The sequence below is a fragment of the Anopheles bellator genome, chromosome 1 (genome assembly GCF_943735745.2).
Source record: "Anopheles bellator chromosome 1, idAnoBellAS_SP24_06.2, whole genome shotgun sequence".
In the NCBI taxonomy this organism is placed as follows: domain Eukaryota; kingdom Metazoa; phylum Arthropoda; class Insecta; order Diptera; family Culicidae; genus Anopheles; species Anopheles bellator.
The window spans coordinates 2,010,994-2,026,108 of record NC_071285.1 but is presented as its reverse complement, the minus strand read 5'-3'; the positions used below and the strand labels follow the sequence as shown (position 1 = coordinate 2,026,108).

General features: G+C 53.5%; 2 protein-coding genes across 4 annotated transcripts in view; one reads left to right on the top strand and one right to left on the bottom strand.

The window, feature by feature from the left end:
• The window catches only part of LOC131206510 (uncharacterized), a 38,484-nt gene extending 29,965 nt beyond the window's left edge, over positions 1–8,519 (top strand). The window contains exons 3-7 of the mRNA XM_058199088.1: positions 3,821–4,153; positions 4,218–6,253; positions 6,333–6,593; positions 6,642–6,779; positions 7,810–8,519. Of these exons, the coding sequence (XP_058055071.1) occupies positions 3,821–4,153; positions 4,218–6,253; positions 6,333–6,593; positions 6,642–6,779; positions 7,810–8,519 (3,478 nt within the window). The remainder of the gene's footprint in view (positions 1–3,820; positions 4,154–4,217; positions 6,254–6,332; positions 6,594–6,641; positions 6,780–7,809) is intronic.
• A 3,867-nt stretch (positions 8,520–12,386) lies between these two features.
• LOC131211804 (phosphatase Herzog) overlaps positions 12,387–15,115 on the bottom strand; it is a 29,769-nt gene continuing 27,040 nt past the window's right edge. For all 3 annotated transcript variants that reach the window (XM_058205439.1, XM_058205430.1, XM_058205447.1), the window contains exons 4-6: positions 14,706–14,887; positions 14,483–14,636; positions 12,387–14,127 (exon numbers count right to left, since the gene is read on the bottom strand). In XM_058205439.1, the coding sequence (XP_058061422.1) occupies positions 13,894–14,127; positions 14,483–14,636; positions 14,706–14,887 (570 nt within the window). In that variant the 3' untranslated portion in view covers positions 12,387–13,893. The remainder of the gene's footprint in view (positions 14,128–14,482; positions 14,637–14,705; positions 14,888–15,115) is intronic.

The following is a 15,115-nucleotide window of genomic DNA, read 5'->3' as shown; positions in this document are numbered from 1 at the left end:
ACCGTCTGTTGTGTATGGTTTGATGATCGCGTGAGAAGTGGTTAGATTTGCGAAACTCTTCAGTTCACCGACACCGACCGATGTTGCATAACCCCCCTCTGGTCGAGAGAGGTGTATGAGAACCTTTTTCTGGCGTGGCAAACGAGAACTTAGGTAACGCCCCGGAGCTTATGTAAATATGTGTGAACAGGCATCTTTCTTGGTGGGGCCCTTTGGATGGGACACTAACAGCATCTAAGGGCGCCCCCCGGGGGTCGTCGTAATCTGAACAGCAGAATGTTTCGCAATTTAGGAACTGCAACAGCATAAAAACACGTACGCCCCCTTTATCACCTGCCGCGCGATAGGAAGGTGGCTCCTCTAGCGTGTTTCCAGTGCGCTTATCTCACGCGTCACACCTGACCTCTAACAGGTTGGCCCCGTCCTGTGGCTGAGGTGACTGCGAAGGAATGTCTCCAGCGCGAATGATAAACGGCGGTCACGCTAAGCCCCAACACCGAGCCGAATGCGATAAGAAGATCGATAAGTGTGCGTGAATCACCGGGTTGGCACATTAGAACCGCTCCACTCTGCTCTGTCATTAGGAGAGGCCCCGTTTTGCTATCGAATGTTGTGTTTTTGCGAGGTGCGCGTTTTTTTCTTATCACCGCCCCGCGCCCAGTTAACAGAAGATAATACCCTTCGCGCATACCAACACGCGTTTCGCGTCAAGTTCACATCGATAAGCGCATATGGGCGCTGCTGTACCTTCTAGAACTGGCCCTTTCCTCGAGAGGCAGAAAAACCTGCCCCAGTCCCAATTCGGGCAGATCCAGGTCGGACGTACAGGTTGACTGTGGACGTGACGTGACGGTGTGTTCCATTTCTCGAACGTGATCGAAACAAACGGCCCTGAACGGAAGTGGCATAGATCTTGCGTTTTAACGATCGTGCCGTGCTGATCGTGCGGAGAGGAGATCCTGTCAAGAGAGAGGGACTAGGACGAGGCCCTTCCAGAAATCCGACACAGAGGGAATCGATATCCGAAACACCCCTCTTACGCGTGGCTGTGTTGGTGGTGTTCCGGAGTCGGTCCCGCATACAAGGCGGCGGTGGGTTGAGGCAGTTCAGTGTCGCCCACGAGCTGTCATTAACCGGGTGTCTCCGCATCGTACCGCACGGCTCGGCTTCGTGGTTGTGAAAGTCAGCACGCGTCCCGGGAACGCGGTTATGTGAATTGTTTCCGTTTTCACAGATTAATACAGGCTGAACTGTGAAAGTGTCGCCAAACCAACAGCACCGGGAGAGTCCCGGAGCCGCGGACGAAATGTGCACGCGACAACAATGCGCCAAATTCGAAAACCACGCGAAGAAGACGACCGGAAACCAGCAGCTTTGTTGCGCCACCACCACCAGCACCATTGTTCGCCATGATGTCCGCCGGCGGCGGTGGTGGCGATGAGAGTGTCACCGGTAGTCACATCACCACCGCCATCGACCACAACAACAGCAGCATCATCGATCTCACAATGATCGACGGTGCGGACAGTGGGATCGGTGGTGACATTTGTGGGACACCAGTGACGACGGGCGGCAGCAGTGACGAGTGCGATTGTGTCTGTTCGTGTTGCTGCAAGTGTCGCGAAAATGGCGGAGGTCCACCGGCAGCACCAGCAGGAACGCCATCACCGGTGATTGGGTTCCTCACCCGATTACCTTCGCTACAACCCCCCACACCGATTGAATCGGATGGCCCGAAGGCGATCCTCCTCAACCAACGATCAGCAGGATCTGTCGTGGTGGTGGACGGCGATGACGTCACCGGGGGACCAGTGAAGCGGAACGATGACAATACGATGGCGGCCGTGGTACGGCGACGCCGTCGACTGAAACGTCGTGCCAAATCCGGTGACTTTCAATCGCTACCGATGGACAACCCGACCGTCCCGGCGGCAGCAGCAGCAGCAGCAGATAGTAGTAGTAGTCATCCCAGCGGCGGGGCTCAGCAAATGATGATGGCCGCCGTGGCCAACAAGCGACGCACGTTGGAGATAAAATTCGTATGGTAATTAAATTGGGACGCACCCGGCCGCGGCGGGCCTGTGTGGTGTGTCACGTAAATTATATCGTCAGTCGGCTGGGGGAGGCCCGTGTGCCATTTAGATCGCCCGGTCCCGATATCATCCCGCGCGGGCGAGATCTTGGCGAACGAGTTATTATTATAGTTGCGCGTTCTTCTTCTTTCGAAATCGTCATGTGTCCCCAACGCGCGCCCGCTAGATATGGTGGCCACCGGCAGGGCACCGTCTTCATTAAGGTTGCCGGTGGCGTACTCGCGTAACCGGTGCGCCCGCGGGGAGGCACCGGGTGTAATATATAGATCAAATCGTAGGGTCAATGGTTCTGTCGCAACGCGAGTGGCCCGTGTGCGGCTGTATTAAATTACTTCGTCACTTCGGTGGTCGTCCCACGGCGATGTGTCATCTATTTATGAATTTATGTACCAAAGACGCGACCCCACTAAGTAAGAGATACACTTCTTCTTCCAGTTCCGATAAATCCCCAGAGGGCGCATCAAAACTATGCGCGCGTCCCTTGAACGATTTGTTTTCCAAGTTCTCTGGGTGTGTTTGCGTCCCGCTATCTACCTTCTGGTGGGCGCGGGTTTTCGGTGGTTTATCTCTTCGTAGGTCGCGCGTACCCTAAGGGGGAACTTTCGAGGTTTCCGGAACAACCGGCGGGGGCTATATCTTGAAGATTATTCCACCAAAGGTTTCCCCCGAAAAAAAAAACCGTGGTTTTCAGAAGCAAAGAAGCACACGTTCTCGGTAATTTAATGCTGACTTATGGCGCAATTAATTTAAAGTAAAACTCGCGCCGCCGTGGTGGCTTCCCTTGTTTTGAGTTTCCAAAAAACAAAAACGCGGTGTAACGCTCCATTTTCTTCGTATTTTCGTAGAATCCCGGCGAAGAAAAGGTCATTGCCGTTCGAAGACCTCGTCGTCGCGCTGAGGGTCCCTTTTGGTGCCCACAGACGGGCGTCGTTGTTACATCAAGAAGTGCGGCCCCCGGTTTGCTCTAATGGAATTGGCACCGGTCCACCGTTTGGTGGCCCCGCGCACCGCATTACGGCAGCACTATGAAAGCAATTTGGCAACGGAATGTGCCTAGCTTTGGGAGAGGTCCCAATGTTTTATCCATTGGCAGTGGGGCCTTTTCGCGTGCCCCAAGCCACCACATTCCGCGTGTTGTGGATGACTGATCACGGTCCTGCGGAAAGGCGTTCACCGTGTTACGCGCACGCTTCATTCATCAAAGAAGCGGATGTGTGCTGCGTCATTTCAGTTAAAAATGCACGGAAAATGGCCTCGCCGCAGTACTACCGGGCTTGTCGTTGAGAGCGTCAAAATCGTAAAATTTAATCCTTGTTGAACTACTCCTTATTGCCGTCGGAGCGGATTGTGACGCGTGCAGAGAGCACCCGGCACCGGCTAATGATGGTCGACGCCGCGTCGCGGTGTCTAATAAACGGTTGGTTCGAAACCAGGAAGCGGTCACCACGACAGCGCGGTCCCTGCCTTATGATATTTCCAGCTCCTCGCTCGCTTGCGTGACAGGTGATGGCCACCGCCGCCGTGTCGGATTTCGAGCGCGCGGTCGGATTTGGCTCTAAATTTAGACACCCTTTTCTGAAGCGACGCTCATTTTAGTGTCGTCCCCAGCCGTCAGTTCGGGCTCGGGTTCTTCTCAATTCGTGCGTTAATTGGCGAGCGTCATCGACGCCGCGCAGTTGTGTCTCTGTCCACATCGTAACCGTGTGTCCTTTCTGCTCTCTCTTCAGGTATGAACTGTCGCAGGATCTGCTGGACAAGCAGATCGAACTGTTGGAGCGCAAGTACGGCGGAGTGAAGGCACGAAACGCGGCCCTTACGATTCAGCGCGCCTTCCGCCACTACACGATGGTGAAGAAGTTTGCCTCGATCACGGCGATGGCTAAGGCGGAGAAACGCATGAGCCGTAGGGTGCAGCAACAGCAGCAGCAGCAGCATCAGCCACCGCCACAGGGAGACCAGCTGGACATGATGCAGCAGCACCACCAGCTGGTGGTCGATGATGGCCAAATCTACGCCACCGAAGATGGAACCATGGTCGGCCAGCAGCGTGTCTGCGCAACGTAAGTTCATCCGGCGAATCCCAACCGAAATCCGGTTACTAACGGTCCTCCGCTTCTCTTTTAGCATTTCTGCGACCCCTCCGGGGACCTTACACCACCGTGTAACGCCGGTCCGTTCGATGTCGCTACGTGAGCGACGGCTCGATTCCAGCCCCAACACGCGCAGCCAGACGGGTTCACCGGCACCCGGCGTGGCCGCCCCAATCAACCAATCGTGGAGCCAAAGTCCCACTCAGATCATGACGGGAGGCAGCGGTGGGTCCTCGGCTCAGTTGCAGCAGTACTCCCATCCGCACGTAAACATCCTGCACCAGCAGCAAGCACAGCTGGCCGGGTACGTGAGCTACACATCGGCGGCCAACGTCACGCCCTCGATGCACCAGCACCTTCAGCAGCAGCAGCAGCAGCAATACCAAAGCCAGTACGGGTCACAGGACTTGAACGTGAGTGGCGTCAGTTCGGCCAGCTCGTCGCAGCTCGACTCGACCGTCTCGTCGATGAACCTGTCGTGGAACTCGCAGACGGCGGTCGGCGCGACCCACCACCACCACCAAAGCCCCTACACGCCGCACTACACGGCGGCACAAATCTACATGCGCCCTCGGGGCATCGGAATTGGCAGCTCGGGAGGAAGCAGCGGAAGCACCGCTTCGAGTGTCGGCGGTGGCGCTGGCACCGGTGGAGGGGGCTGTGGTGGCCGCAAAGTGCCACCGGAGGTACCGAAGCGAACGAGCAGTATCACGGGCCCCGGTGGCCAGCAGTTGCAGCAGCACACACCGAGCCGTACCCTGCGCCCGAATGGGCTGTGTAAGACGGCCGAAAACGGAAGCCTCAGCTCGGTGCAGTCTTCCGGGAGCGATTCATCCGCGTCGGTACCGGGCGGGGCCGGCAGCCTGGGGGGTGGCGGGGCCGTTGAACTCGGTTCCGATCGGTCCAGCTCACCGCAGTGGACGAAACGCAGCAAGGGTGGGGCGGGTAGTAGCCAGAGTGGCAGCATACCGATGCTTCCGGCGCACTCACCGGATCATCTGCTCGTCGGAGGGCCCACCACGGACATTGCGGGCACCCCGAGTACTCGCTCCGGTGGCAGCACCGGTGGGAATGGTAGCAGTGCGAACGTGACGATCGCCAGCATCGAGAGCGAGTGCCTGAGCTCGCACACGAGCGCCGCCCAGTACTCGATGGAGCAGCACGATCAGATCGTCCACACGCCGACCAGCTACAAGGTGTCGGAGACGATCCGCAAGCGCCAGTACCGAGTGGGGCTGAATCTGTTCAACAAGAAGCCCGAGCGCGGCGTTACGTACCTCATCCGGAAGGGCTTCCTGGAGAACACGCCGCAGGGCGTCGCTCGCTTCCTGATCTCGCGCAAGGGCCTGTCGCGCCAGATGATTGGCGAGTATCTGGGCAACCTGCAGAACCCGTTCAATATGGCCGTGCTGGACTGCTTCGCCGGCGAGCTCGATCTGTCCGGGATGCAGGTGGACGTGGCGTTGCGCAAGTTCCAGGGCTACTTCCGGATGCCGGGTGAAGCGCAGAAGATCGAGCGGCTGATGGAGGTGTTCTCGGCGCGCTACTGCCAGTGCAACGGCGACATTGTGGCCCGGCTCCGATCGCACGATACCGTGTTTGTGCTCGCGTTTGCCATCATCATGCTGAACACGGACCTGCACACGCCCAACCTGAAGCCGGAGCGGCGCATGCGGTGCGACGATTTCGTGAAGAACCTGCGCGGTATCGACGACTGCCACGACATCGACCGGGACATGCTGAACGGTATCTACGAGCGGGTGAAGGCGAACGAGTTTAAGCCGGGGTCGGACCACGTGACGCAGGTGATGAAGGTGCAGGCTACGATCGTGGGCAAGAAGCCGAACCTGGCGCTGCCCCACCGGCGGCTCGTGTGCTACTGCCGGCTGTACGAGATCCCGGACATCAACAAGAAGGAGCGGCCGGGCGTGCACCAGCGCGAGGTGTTCCTCTTCAACGATCTGCTCGTGATCACGAAGATCTTTAGCAAGAAAAAGTCCTCCGTGACGTACACGTTCCGCAACAGCTACACGCTGTGCGGCATGGTGGTCACCCTGCTGGATGTGCCAAGTAAGTTAAAGGCGCCGGGGGTTGGGGTTGGGTCGTGTGTTCCCCTTGTCCTCCTAATCGGTCCTCGTTCCGCTTGTAGATTATCAATTTTGCATCCGTCTGTCGCAGAAGGTGGACGGTAAGGTGCTGGTGACGTTCAACGCGCGCAACGAGCACGACCGTTGCAAGTTTGCGGAAGACTTGCGTGAGTCGATCAGCGAGATGGACGAGATGGAAACGCTCCGCATCGAGGCGGAACTGGAGCGCCAGAAGTCGGCACGGGGTGCCCGGGCCAACAACAGCGAGAACCGGGACAGTGGCGTGGCCGACGTCGAGGTGTGTGCCGGCGTGCCGTTCCAGGGTGCGAACGTTGGCGGCGGCGGCGGAGGTGCCGTCGGTGGACCGGGAGTCGGTGCCGGTGGAGTCGGCGTCGGTGTCGTCGGTGGCGTGTCCCCGAACGAGTGTGGCCTCGTCGCGCACGGTGGCGGCGAGGCGCAGCTGAAGCGCAGCGCGCTCAGCAACTCGCTGCTCGATATGCACGAACAATGTAAGTCCTTCTAAAATGAATTTCTCCGCCAGCACACACTGCGCCGTTAGTACGAGGACGTGTCCTCACGCAATGCTTCTTCTGAATGGATTGTGTCGCAATTCACCATCCACCATCCTGTCCCGTGCGCCACCTCCAGAACCTCACCTCCTTACCCGTTCCACCACCGATCTCTGCACAGTTTTGTTTCCGTTTGGAACCGCTTCAAGTCTTGTGCTTGTTGGCCTGGCCCCCCGGGACTGCATTTTGTGTTTTGCTTCGCTCGTTAAGGCCATTTAAGTTGCGCGTTTGTTTCGATGTTCGAGTTATCGCGCCGGGAAGAGGGCCGAACACTGCCGCCGGCACTTGCTTTCGTTTCGTGTTATCTTCCGTTCGTTCTGATCCATGTGTTCGATCCGGTCAGCCTAATCCGGAGGCGCGGTCTGTGTACGTGTTGCTTTTTGTAGCTCGAAAGATTCGAAAGAAGACGATCTTCGACCCCAAACTCTCAATAGCGCGTGTTCCGTTTCTTTCCCGCTTTCAGTTAGCACCGTCGTCCTGTGCTCACCAGGCGATTATTAGTCCTACATTAGGCGGGGTTGTAAAAAACGCAAAGTGCCAAAATTATTAGTCGAATAGTGTGGGGGGGGGCAAGCATTCCACCCCCGAGAAGTGCATTGTGATATTAAACATTAAGGATTACTTAAGAGAGGAGAGAGGGCCACAAAGGGGGAACAGGGTTTCAATCGGGGTTCACCACATAACAACCAGAAAACTGTGCATCCTTTTTCTGTTGCTGCCACCACCACCACCAACCACGATCACCACCACCACCTAATCCACCGCTCCTCCTTCTGCAATTGCCTCTAACATCTTCACGATCGCGATCCGCATTCACACACGATCATCTCTCACACGCGAGACATCAGCAAAGCATCATTTCACCACAGCGTTGTTTTTTCTTTTTCTTTCGTTTCTGTTCACTCGCGATCTCTCGCGATCGCTCTCGATCTCGATCTCGAAAAACTTGCGCCGTGTCCTTCCCGTGTAGTTGGCAATGAAAAACCGCAACGACGCGGTAGTGTCGGCTCATTAGATAGTGGAATGTCGATATCATTTCAATCAACATCCGCAAGCACTGGCTCACGTAGCGATATCAAAGTACGAATGCTGCCTCATAGCAACACCTCCGGTCAGATAATAATGCATGCCGGTCAGCATCCCGCTGCCCTCATGGGTGCCATCTATCATCAGCAAGTCCATCACCACCAACAGCAGCAGCAGCAGCAGCAGGCGGCTGGACACCACCACCATCATACGGCGGTGGCGGCCGCAGCAGCATCGGCCACCGGCGGGGGGGTGATCGTCTCGGTGGGTCAACCGCCAGCATCCTCGCATCTGCTTACCAGCCATCCGCATCCCCACCACCACCATCCTGGTGGTGGTCCTACCACAGCCTCGATGATGGCCAGCAACAGCATCATGGCACCGGGCGGGGCCACGACAACCACCCTCATCTCGGCCAACAGCAGCACCAGCAACAGTATTGGAGCTATCCGTCGCGAGCGGAAACCCTCCCGCACCGAAGATGCCGCCACGACGCTGGCAGCACTAACGGCAACAGCACCCAGCAACAGTGCGGGAGCCTCTAGCGGAGGAGCTAACAACGCGAACCTAGCGGCGGCGGTAGCACCAGCACCACCGACCGGCGCAGCCGCCGGGGCTGGCGGTGGCAACTTTGGACGTTCGACGGAAGTCTAAGCACCAGCCACACTAGTTAGCAGCGCCGCAGCACACCGTTACTTTCATTCGTTCCCGTGTTTTGTACGTTTATTGTAAATATTAGTAGTTAGAGGTCGGCCGCCGACCGGCCAGTTTCCCTGGGTGGAAAGCCGCCGTCGCCGCAGCGGAAAAGAAGGGCGTGGGGTCAGCACACTTGTCCGGTGCCATTTTGTTGTGAGTGCGGATGCGGATCGCCCCAAGAGAGGCGCCCTTACTTTGATCGCGGCCGTCCCAAGTGTTCCTCTACAGTGGATTTTCAGTTGCATTGCGTTTCCGATCACAGGATCTCCGTTGACCGTCTAAAGAGAGAGACCCCGCTCGTAGCTAGGTATTTACGCGTTATCCCCCCCAACAACCAACAACAGCCAGCCAGCCCCCCATTTAAATCGATCTATTGCTCTGTGTTCCATTACACACTCCAGCACACCTCTTGGCCCCCTTTTGCCGTCTCTTGTAGAATGATAGGGAAGAAAAAGGAAGAAAAAACACACCCCACACACACTCAATCATCTTCAACAACAATCATTCGTGACGCCACCGCCGCCCAACTAGTTTTTGTAAATAACCGTCGCCGCTGCCGCCGTGTGTCCTTAGCGCGGGCATCGCAAAGCAGGACTTCTTTCATCCTTTCACTACTACTACTACTAATACTGCTGGTGTCACTACTACACTCGCTATCTCACCATCCAAGGCACACTAACAGCTTCATCAGCTTCTCGCCGGGTTGCTGTGTGTTCTGTTCTGTCGTAGCTTTTTCACAGGGCGCCCCGCTGCCCTGTGAAATTTTTCTCATCATTCCATTCCCTCCGCGAGATAGAGCCGTAACTTTCGCGCCGCGCATTAAACGGAATTTAAATGTGGATGCCGCCGGAAAAATGAAACAAAAAGCACAGGTGGAAGGAAAACTGATTGATTGTGTATTTTTTGTGTATTATATATATATATTTAAAACGCTGCTGTGTGCGCCCCCTGGCGGCGGGGGGGAAAGGTCGTTATTGTCTAGTTTTCTATGTTATAGTGTGTCCTTCCACCACTCGGTAGTGAGGGGGGGACGGAACTCTAATGGATTTGAATTTTGACTGGCGACGAAGTGAAATGACCAAAAACATATTGTCTACACCACAGTCCCCGAAAAAAAGAAGCTGCCGCGAAGAGCAGTTCAAACATCACATCACCAGAGAGAGAGAGAGATAGGGAGAGGAACTGAATCCCCCCGTTTGATCTTCCTCCTTTCTTGATCGACGTTAATCGATGTGCACACCGAGATCGCGAGGATCGATCGATGAATTACAAGTACTCTAGTCCTGTTCAAATATATAAACGTAATGGAAACCCAACTATAAACGATGGGGCGGGGGGATAGAAACACTGATAGTAGAATCGAGATAGGGGCCACACCACCACAAACACACGCATCATTACAAAACATCACCACCACCAAGCAACAAAGATATAATGAATAGAAAAATGGGGAAAACCCCGTCGCAAAACCAATGTTACAATGTTCTATCGTCGTCGTCGTCGTCGTCGTCCTCTGGAGTGTGTGTGAATGTATTTAACACAAAGTCTCTAGTGATACAATGAATTAAACAAAAATACAAAAAATCGAATGTAAACCCTACCCCTTAAAAATGTATGGCGGAAAGAGGAGAATGCGATAAAAATAAAAACGCGAGAGATCACGGAAAAAAAGATTGAACCTTCTAGGTTACGTTGAGTGGTGCTGCGTACACCCCGGAAAGGGAGAAGTAATGGATTAAAAGCAAATGAAATAAAACTTAATGAAAACAAAAGAAAACCAACCAGTCTACGGATTTTTTTTTTCAAAGTTCTTGTTTTTGCATTTGCCGTTGCCATAAATTAAACCGTCCGTTATGGTAAGTATGCAGCTCTCAGCCATCTCTTGACGCAGCCTATCGTAGCAGAAAAAGTACGCAGCCCGTCTACCGGTCGGCTGCGTGCGAAATATTTCACGCCGGCGAGCCAGAAAGAGTTCGCGGCGACCACGTTCTGTCTCTCTCCTTTCGGCGGCAGAAACCCGTTTTCCGTTTCCGGTCCCCGGCTGGGCGCGCGCGTCATCCGATTCCGGTTCGATCGATTCGGTTTCGAGCGTTCCGAAAGCGTCGTTTTCGCCAAAAACCGAGAAAAGTAATAGGGTAGCAGGAGCACGAGAGGTAGCGCACCGGTACCGCTAGTTGTACGTGTCGCACCTTCGCGGTGCTCTTCACGCACACCCGTGGCGAGATGGTCGCAGCGAAAACGAGACGGCAGTAGGTGCTGCGATTACAGTGAAACCTCCACGATCTTTTATCGGTACAGAAAATGGTTTTTGTTTTCTAGCCAATTTTCCCATTCTGCTCCGCTTTTCGGATGCTTTCGGAAAAAGGCAATATTTGTAATCAAACACACGCTAATCTAAGATCGTTTACTACTCTAAGTTTTCGTATCGACGGGGATTTTGAAACCCGAGGTTTCACTGTACTTAGAAAGAGACCGGACGATGCAGCGCGACGATGGTGCGAGTGTGTCAAACAGTGCGATGATCGTAGAAAGGGGTGATCAAACGGGAAAATAAGGAAAACACTAACGTAAGGAAAAATGGAAAAAGGCGGTTTTCTTTTTTTGGTGTTTTATATGTATAATTATATATATATATATGAACATCTTTTATCATCGAGACAGTTTCTTTTTCTTCCTCCTTTGCTGTGTCGCTCGCTCGACACGATTTCGACATGATGCTGCGACTGTGACTTTTGAATTTTGTTTCTCCCGTTTTTTTTTTCTCCATTCCCTGCTCTTCTCTTTTTGATCCACACAATTTATACACATTTTGTTACTTTTCGACGCCTGCCCTTTTACAGACAAACCACCGATCGTGTTGCTATGGCATTGCTACAACATTGCGCCTACTACGCGGCCTACTACACACAGAGACACCATCTGAGGATAACACGCGGCGCGTCTCTCACTAGACTAGTCCTTCTGCCAGCCACCCGATCCCCGACGACCCGCCCCGATACTACTCTACGTAGTAAAAATGAGCGGGGTTCTGTCCTCCGATCGGTCGGCCTTTTCCGGCGCGGCCAGGGAAAAGGTTGATATTTTGCTTAAAAATTTAGTTACTTAGAATGCGCGGGTTGCCAAAGTTTACTGTTCCGGTGTGTGTTCCCGTGTGTGTGGTTAGTCCTCTCTCTCTCTCTCTCTCTCTGCCGGGCTGTCTGTCTGAAAGGGTTCTTTTGCGCTACAATACGTGTACAAAAATATGATCCTTATTTACGCCCTTGTGTGTGCCTGGTATTGTTTGTTTGTTTGTTGGGGAGAGGACGGGGGGTCCTATTGTTTCAATCCTTACAGTGTAGTTGTTCCGTGGTGTATCGCCTATCCGATCGCTCTCTACACGCGTTATTATAAAAGCAGATGCTGCAATGTGCGATTCTGAACCAAACGAAAGCCCGCGGACGCGATGCTAGTTCACAGGACACCGGGGAGGACACGGATTACGGTACCGAGTAAGGATGTGTGTGTGTGTCTGTGTAGAAAGCTCAGAATTTTAGTGTCCACTATCCACAGGTTCGTAGAGTTCAATCCCTAAAGAGTAGTAGTAGTAAGAGGTAGAGCTGTACAACGATCTCTGTCTGCGCGGCTTATTGTTCCTCCGGCCGATCGATCGATCGGCGATCGCCAATTTCAAAAGCACTGAAGCCAAAAAGCATCCCTCAGTCTTGCGTGTTTCTTCCTAATTTTCCCAATTTCCTCGCGCGGCCGAAAGAAAAGTGGCGAGCGACAGGATTGCAGGCGAGAGAACTGGGGAACTGGGACGTTCCCCGGGCGGGTGACATTCTCTCTGAACTGATATGTGTTCCTGGGGGGCGGGGCGGCGGAAGTGTGGCCACTATCACTGCGCGCCCGCGATTTAGTCGAAAGGTGTCGAAAGCAAAACTTGTGTGCCTCATAAAACTGATTACCAAGTTCGACCAGAGCCCGCACTCAATTCCAATTTTGCCTATTTGTCTCTCCACCTCTCTGTGTCGCCGGGTTTTTTTCGATATAAAACTGTACAATCTCTTGCGTTGCTTGCGCGGCCAGCCACTACTTCTTGGCGTGTATAGGTTAATTATGGGGGGGCAGCGTTCCGCTTACCTGTCGCGCTCTGCTGTGCCGGTTAGGGTCTAAAACTGTACACGTATTTATTATTTCACGATCGTTCGCTCTTTATTCTGTCTCCGGCGTGTTGGGTGGTTTTTCGGGAGGGGGGCCTAAAAGTGAAGGGAAGAGAGTTTGTAAGAAAGATTTCCGTGTCCCTCCGCTCTCCGCCGTCGTCGTGTTCGAGGCCGCACGGTCCTCCGCCCTTTACCCGCGTTCGGTTATAATTTGCCGTAAAAAAGCTATATTGAACTATAAAACTCGCTCGTCCTGTTCGTCCGTTTTCTTCTATTGGTATTCTATGCTGCTGCTGCTCTATCTATGGATGGTGGTTGTTGTGGTTGTGTTGTGTGGTTAATACGTTGCGTGGCGCGGCGCTTCGTGCCCTCTATCAATCCCGGATGCTGCGCTCATTATCTTTAGTACACTCGATTATTTAAAAGAAAAAAAGATAAAAACAAATAGTACGAAAACGTATTGCCGTGGGTCGCGACGCGACGCGGACGGGATCACCATCCTACCGTGTTGGGTGATCTCCCCGGGGGATACACGACGATCAGATCGATCGTGTGATCTTATTGTTGTAGCAAGTATTGTACACGCACGCAATATGTGTATCATTATCATGACGATGATTATTAATATTATTAGCATTACTTTCTTCTTTAGTGGCGGCCGTTCCTCCGCACTCCGCATCCGGGGGGCGCCTTCAGAGGGAAGGTGTTTTAAAATAATATTTTAAAATAACATTACCTAGCGGGCGCGCGTCGTGTATCATCGGTGTAGTAGTAATAGTAGTAGTAGTAGTAGTAGTATATCAAATAATATTATTATCATTATTAATAATAAAAAAAGAATAACAATGTAAATTAACAATGATTGCTCTCTGGTGTACGTGTTTTCGTGTGTTAATGTTCCATATTTCCGCGTACGCACTAAACGATCCCGTACACGATCGTCACCGCGTACACCGCCGTTACTCCGAGCCCGTCTGCTCCCGGGCTCTACCCTACTTTTATGCTGCTATTTTCCGCGTTTTTGCTAAATGTTTTCCCTACACAACATCCCTCTCGTTCCTTCCGCCCGATCGGCGGCTGTGGCTGTTATATTCCGGTTCCGGTTGTGTATGTGGGCCGATTCCCGCGTTTTTGCGTCTGAGAAACGTGGCGTGCGCAAATCATACGATATTGATAAACATTTGTTGCCAATGTTACGTGTTGTTGCCGTCGGACGAGTTGGACTGTAACTGTTGCTGTTGCTGCTGCTGCTGCTGCTGCAGGTCCTGCTGGTTGTGATGGGACAGCGACGTCGGCAGCGGGGACTGTGAGCTAGAGTTGCACAGGACCGTATAGACAGAGTCCACTTTGCTTAGCTTCTCGAACAGTGGAATCAGATCGAGCAGCTCCGAATCGTTGACATCGTCGAACCACGACTTCACTGGCACCTAAAATGGGGAACAATCAGAAAGGGCGGGCGCCCAAGATAGTTAGCAAAGGGACAGTCGTCCTCCGGCCGAGACCCATAAATTGTGTGACTCATCGCGGACCGATTATGGCGCCGCAAGTTATTCATCAACAAAAAGGAGGGGGTCTCCCCTATTTTCGGCGTGGCTTTGGAAATGAATTTTACGATGAGTAATTTTCCCTACCAAACACCCCAAAAAAGGGGGCCACCGTAAATGTTTGGCGAACCCTCGCTCGCTCGGTGCGTTATTGGAAGCAATTATGACGACGACGACGATGGGAAGCTCTAAATGTCGTCGTCGCATTGTGTCCCTCCCGCCCGGACCGGATACTTACTGCGTTGTCCGGGTGAAATATATAACTAGCAGGTGAATTGTCAACAATAACAATCTTCTGTAAATCTCTCCCTAGCTTATTGAGATCTTTCACATAGTTGCCCATGTGGAAGACGCACGATTCCCTAAATAATCGCGCCCGGAACACGTTCCACCTGCAATCGGGAGAGGGAAGCCATTAGAAAACACGCTTGGGGTGAAAACATACAGACCGGGTTACTTACTGATCGAGCAGATCGGCCACCGGATCGGCGTACTTGGCCAGCGAGGCCGTAAACAGGACACACTCGTACAGTTCGCCCATCTTCTTCAGGAACTCGTCGACGTGTGGTCGCTTCAGCACGTACACCTGATGTACGGTTCCGTCGATCTCGACTGGCACTATGAAATCCGCGTTTGGAATTGGCTGCGGAACGATAATGGGGCGGGCGGCGGTTAGGTATAGTCGTTAACATCGCCTTGTGGGGTTTCTCCCCCTGGCGTGGCCAGTGAGACTGCCCAGCGCCAGACTGGTTACAGCAGTGTGACAGTCAGCGGTGCGACCGGAATCGTTACTCAATTCGAAACTTACATCCATCGTTTCGGTTTCATAACTCGGGGGCGCGCATAAAAACAGATCGCTCGGTCTCGGTTA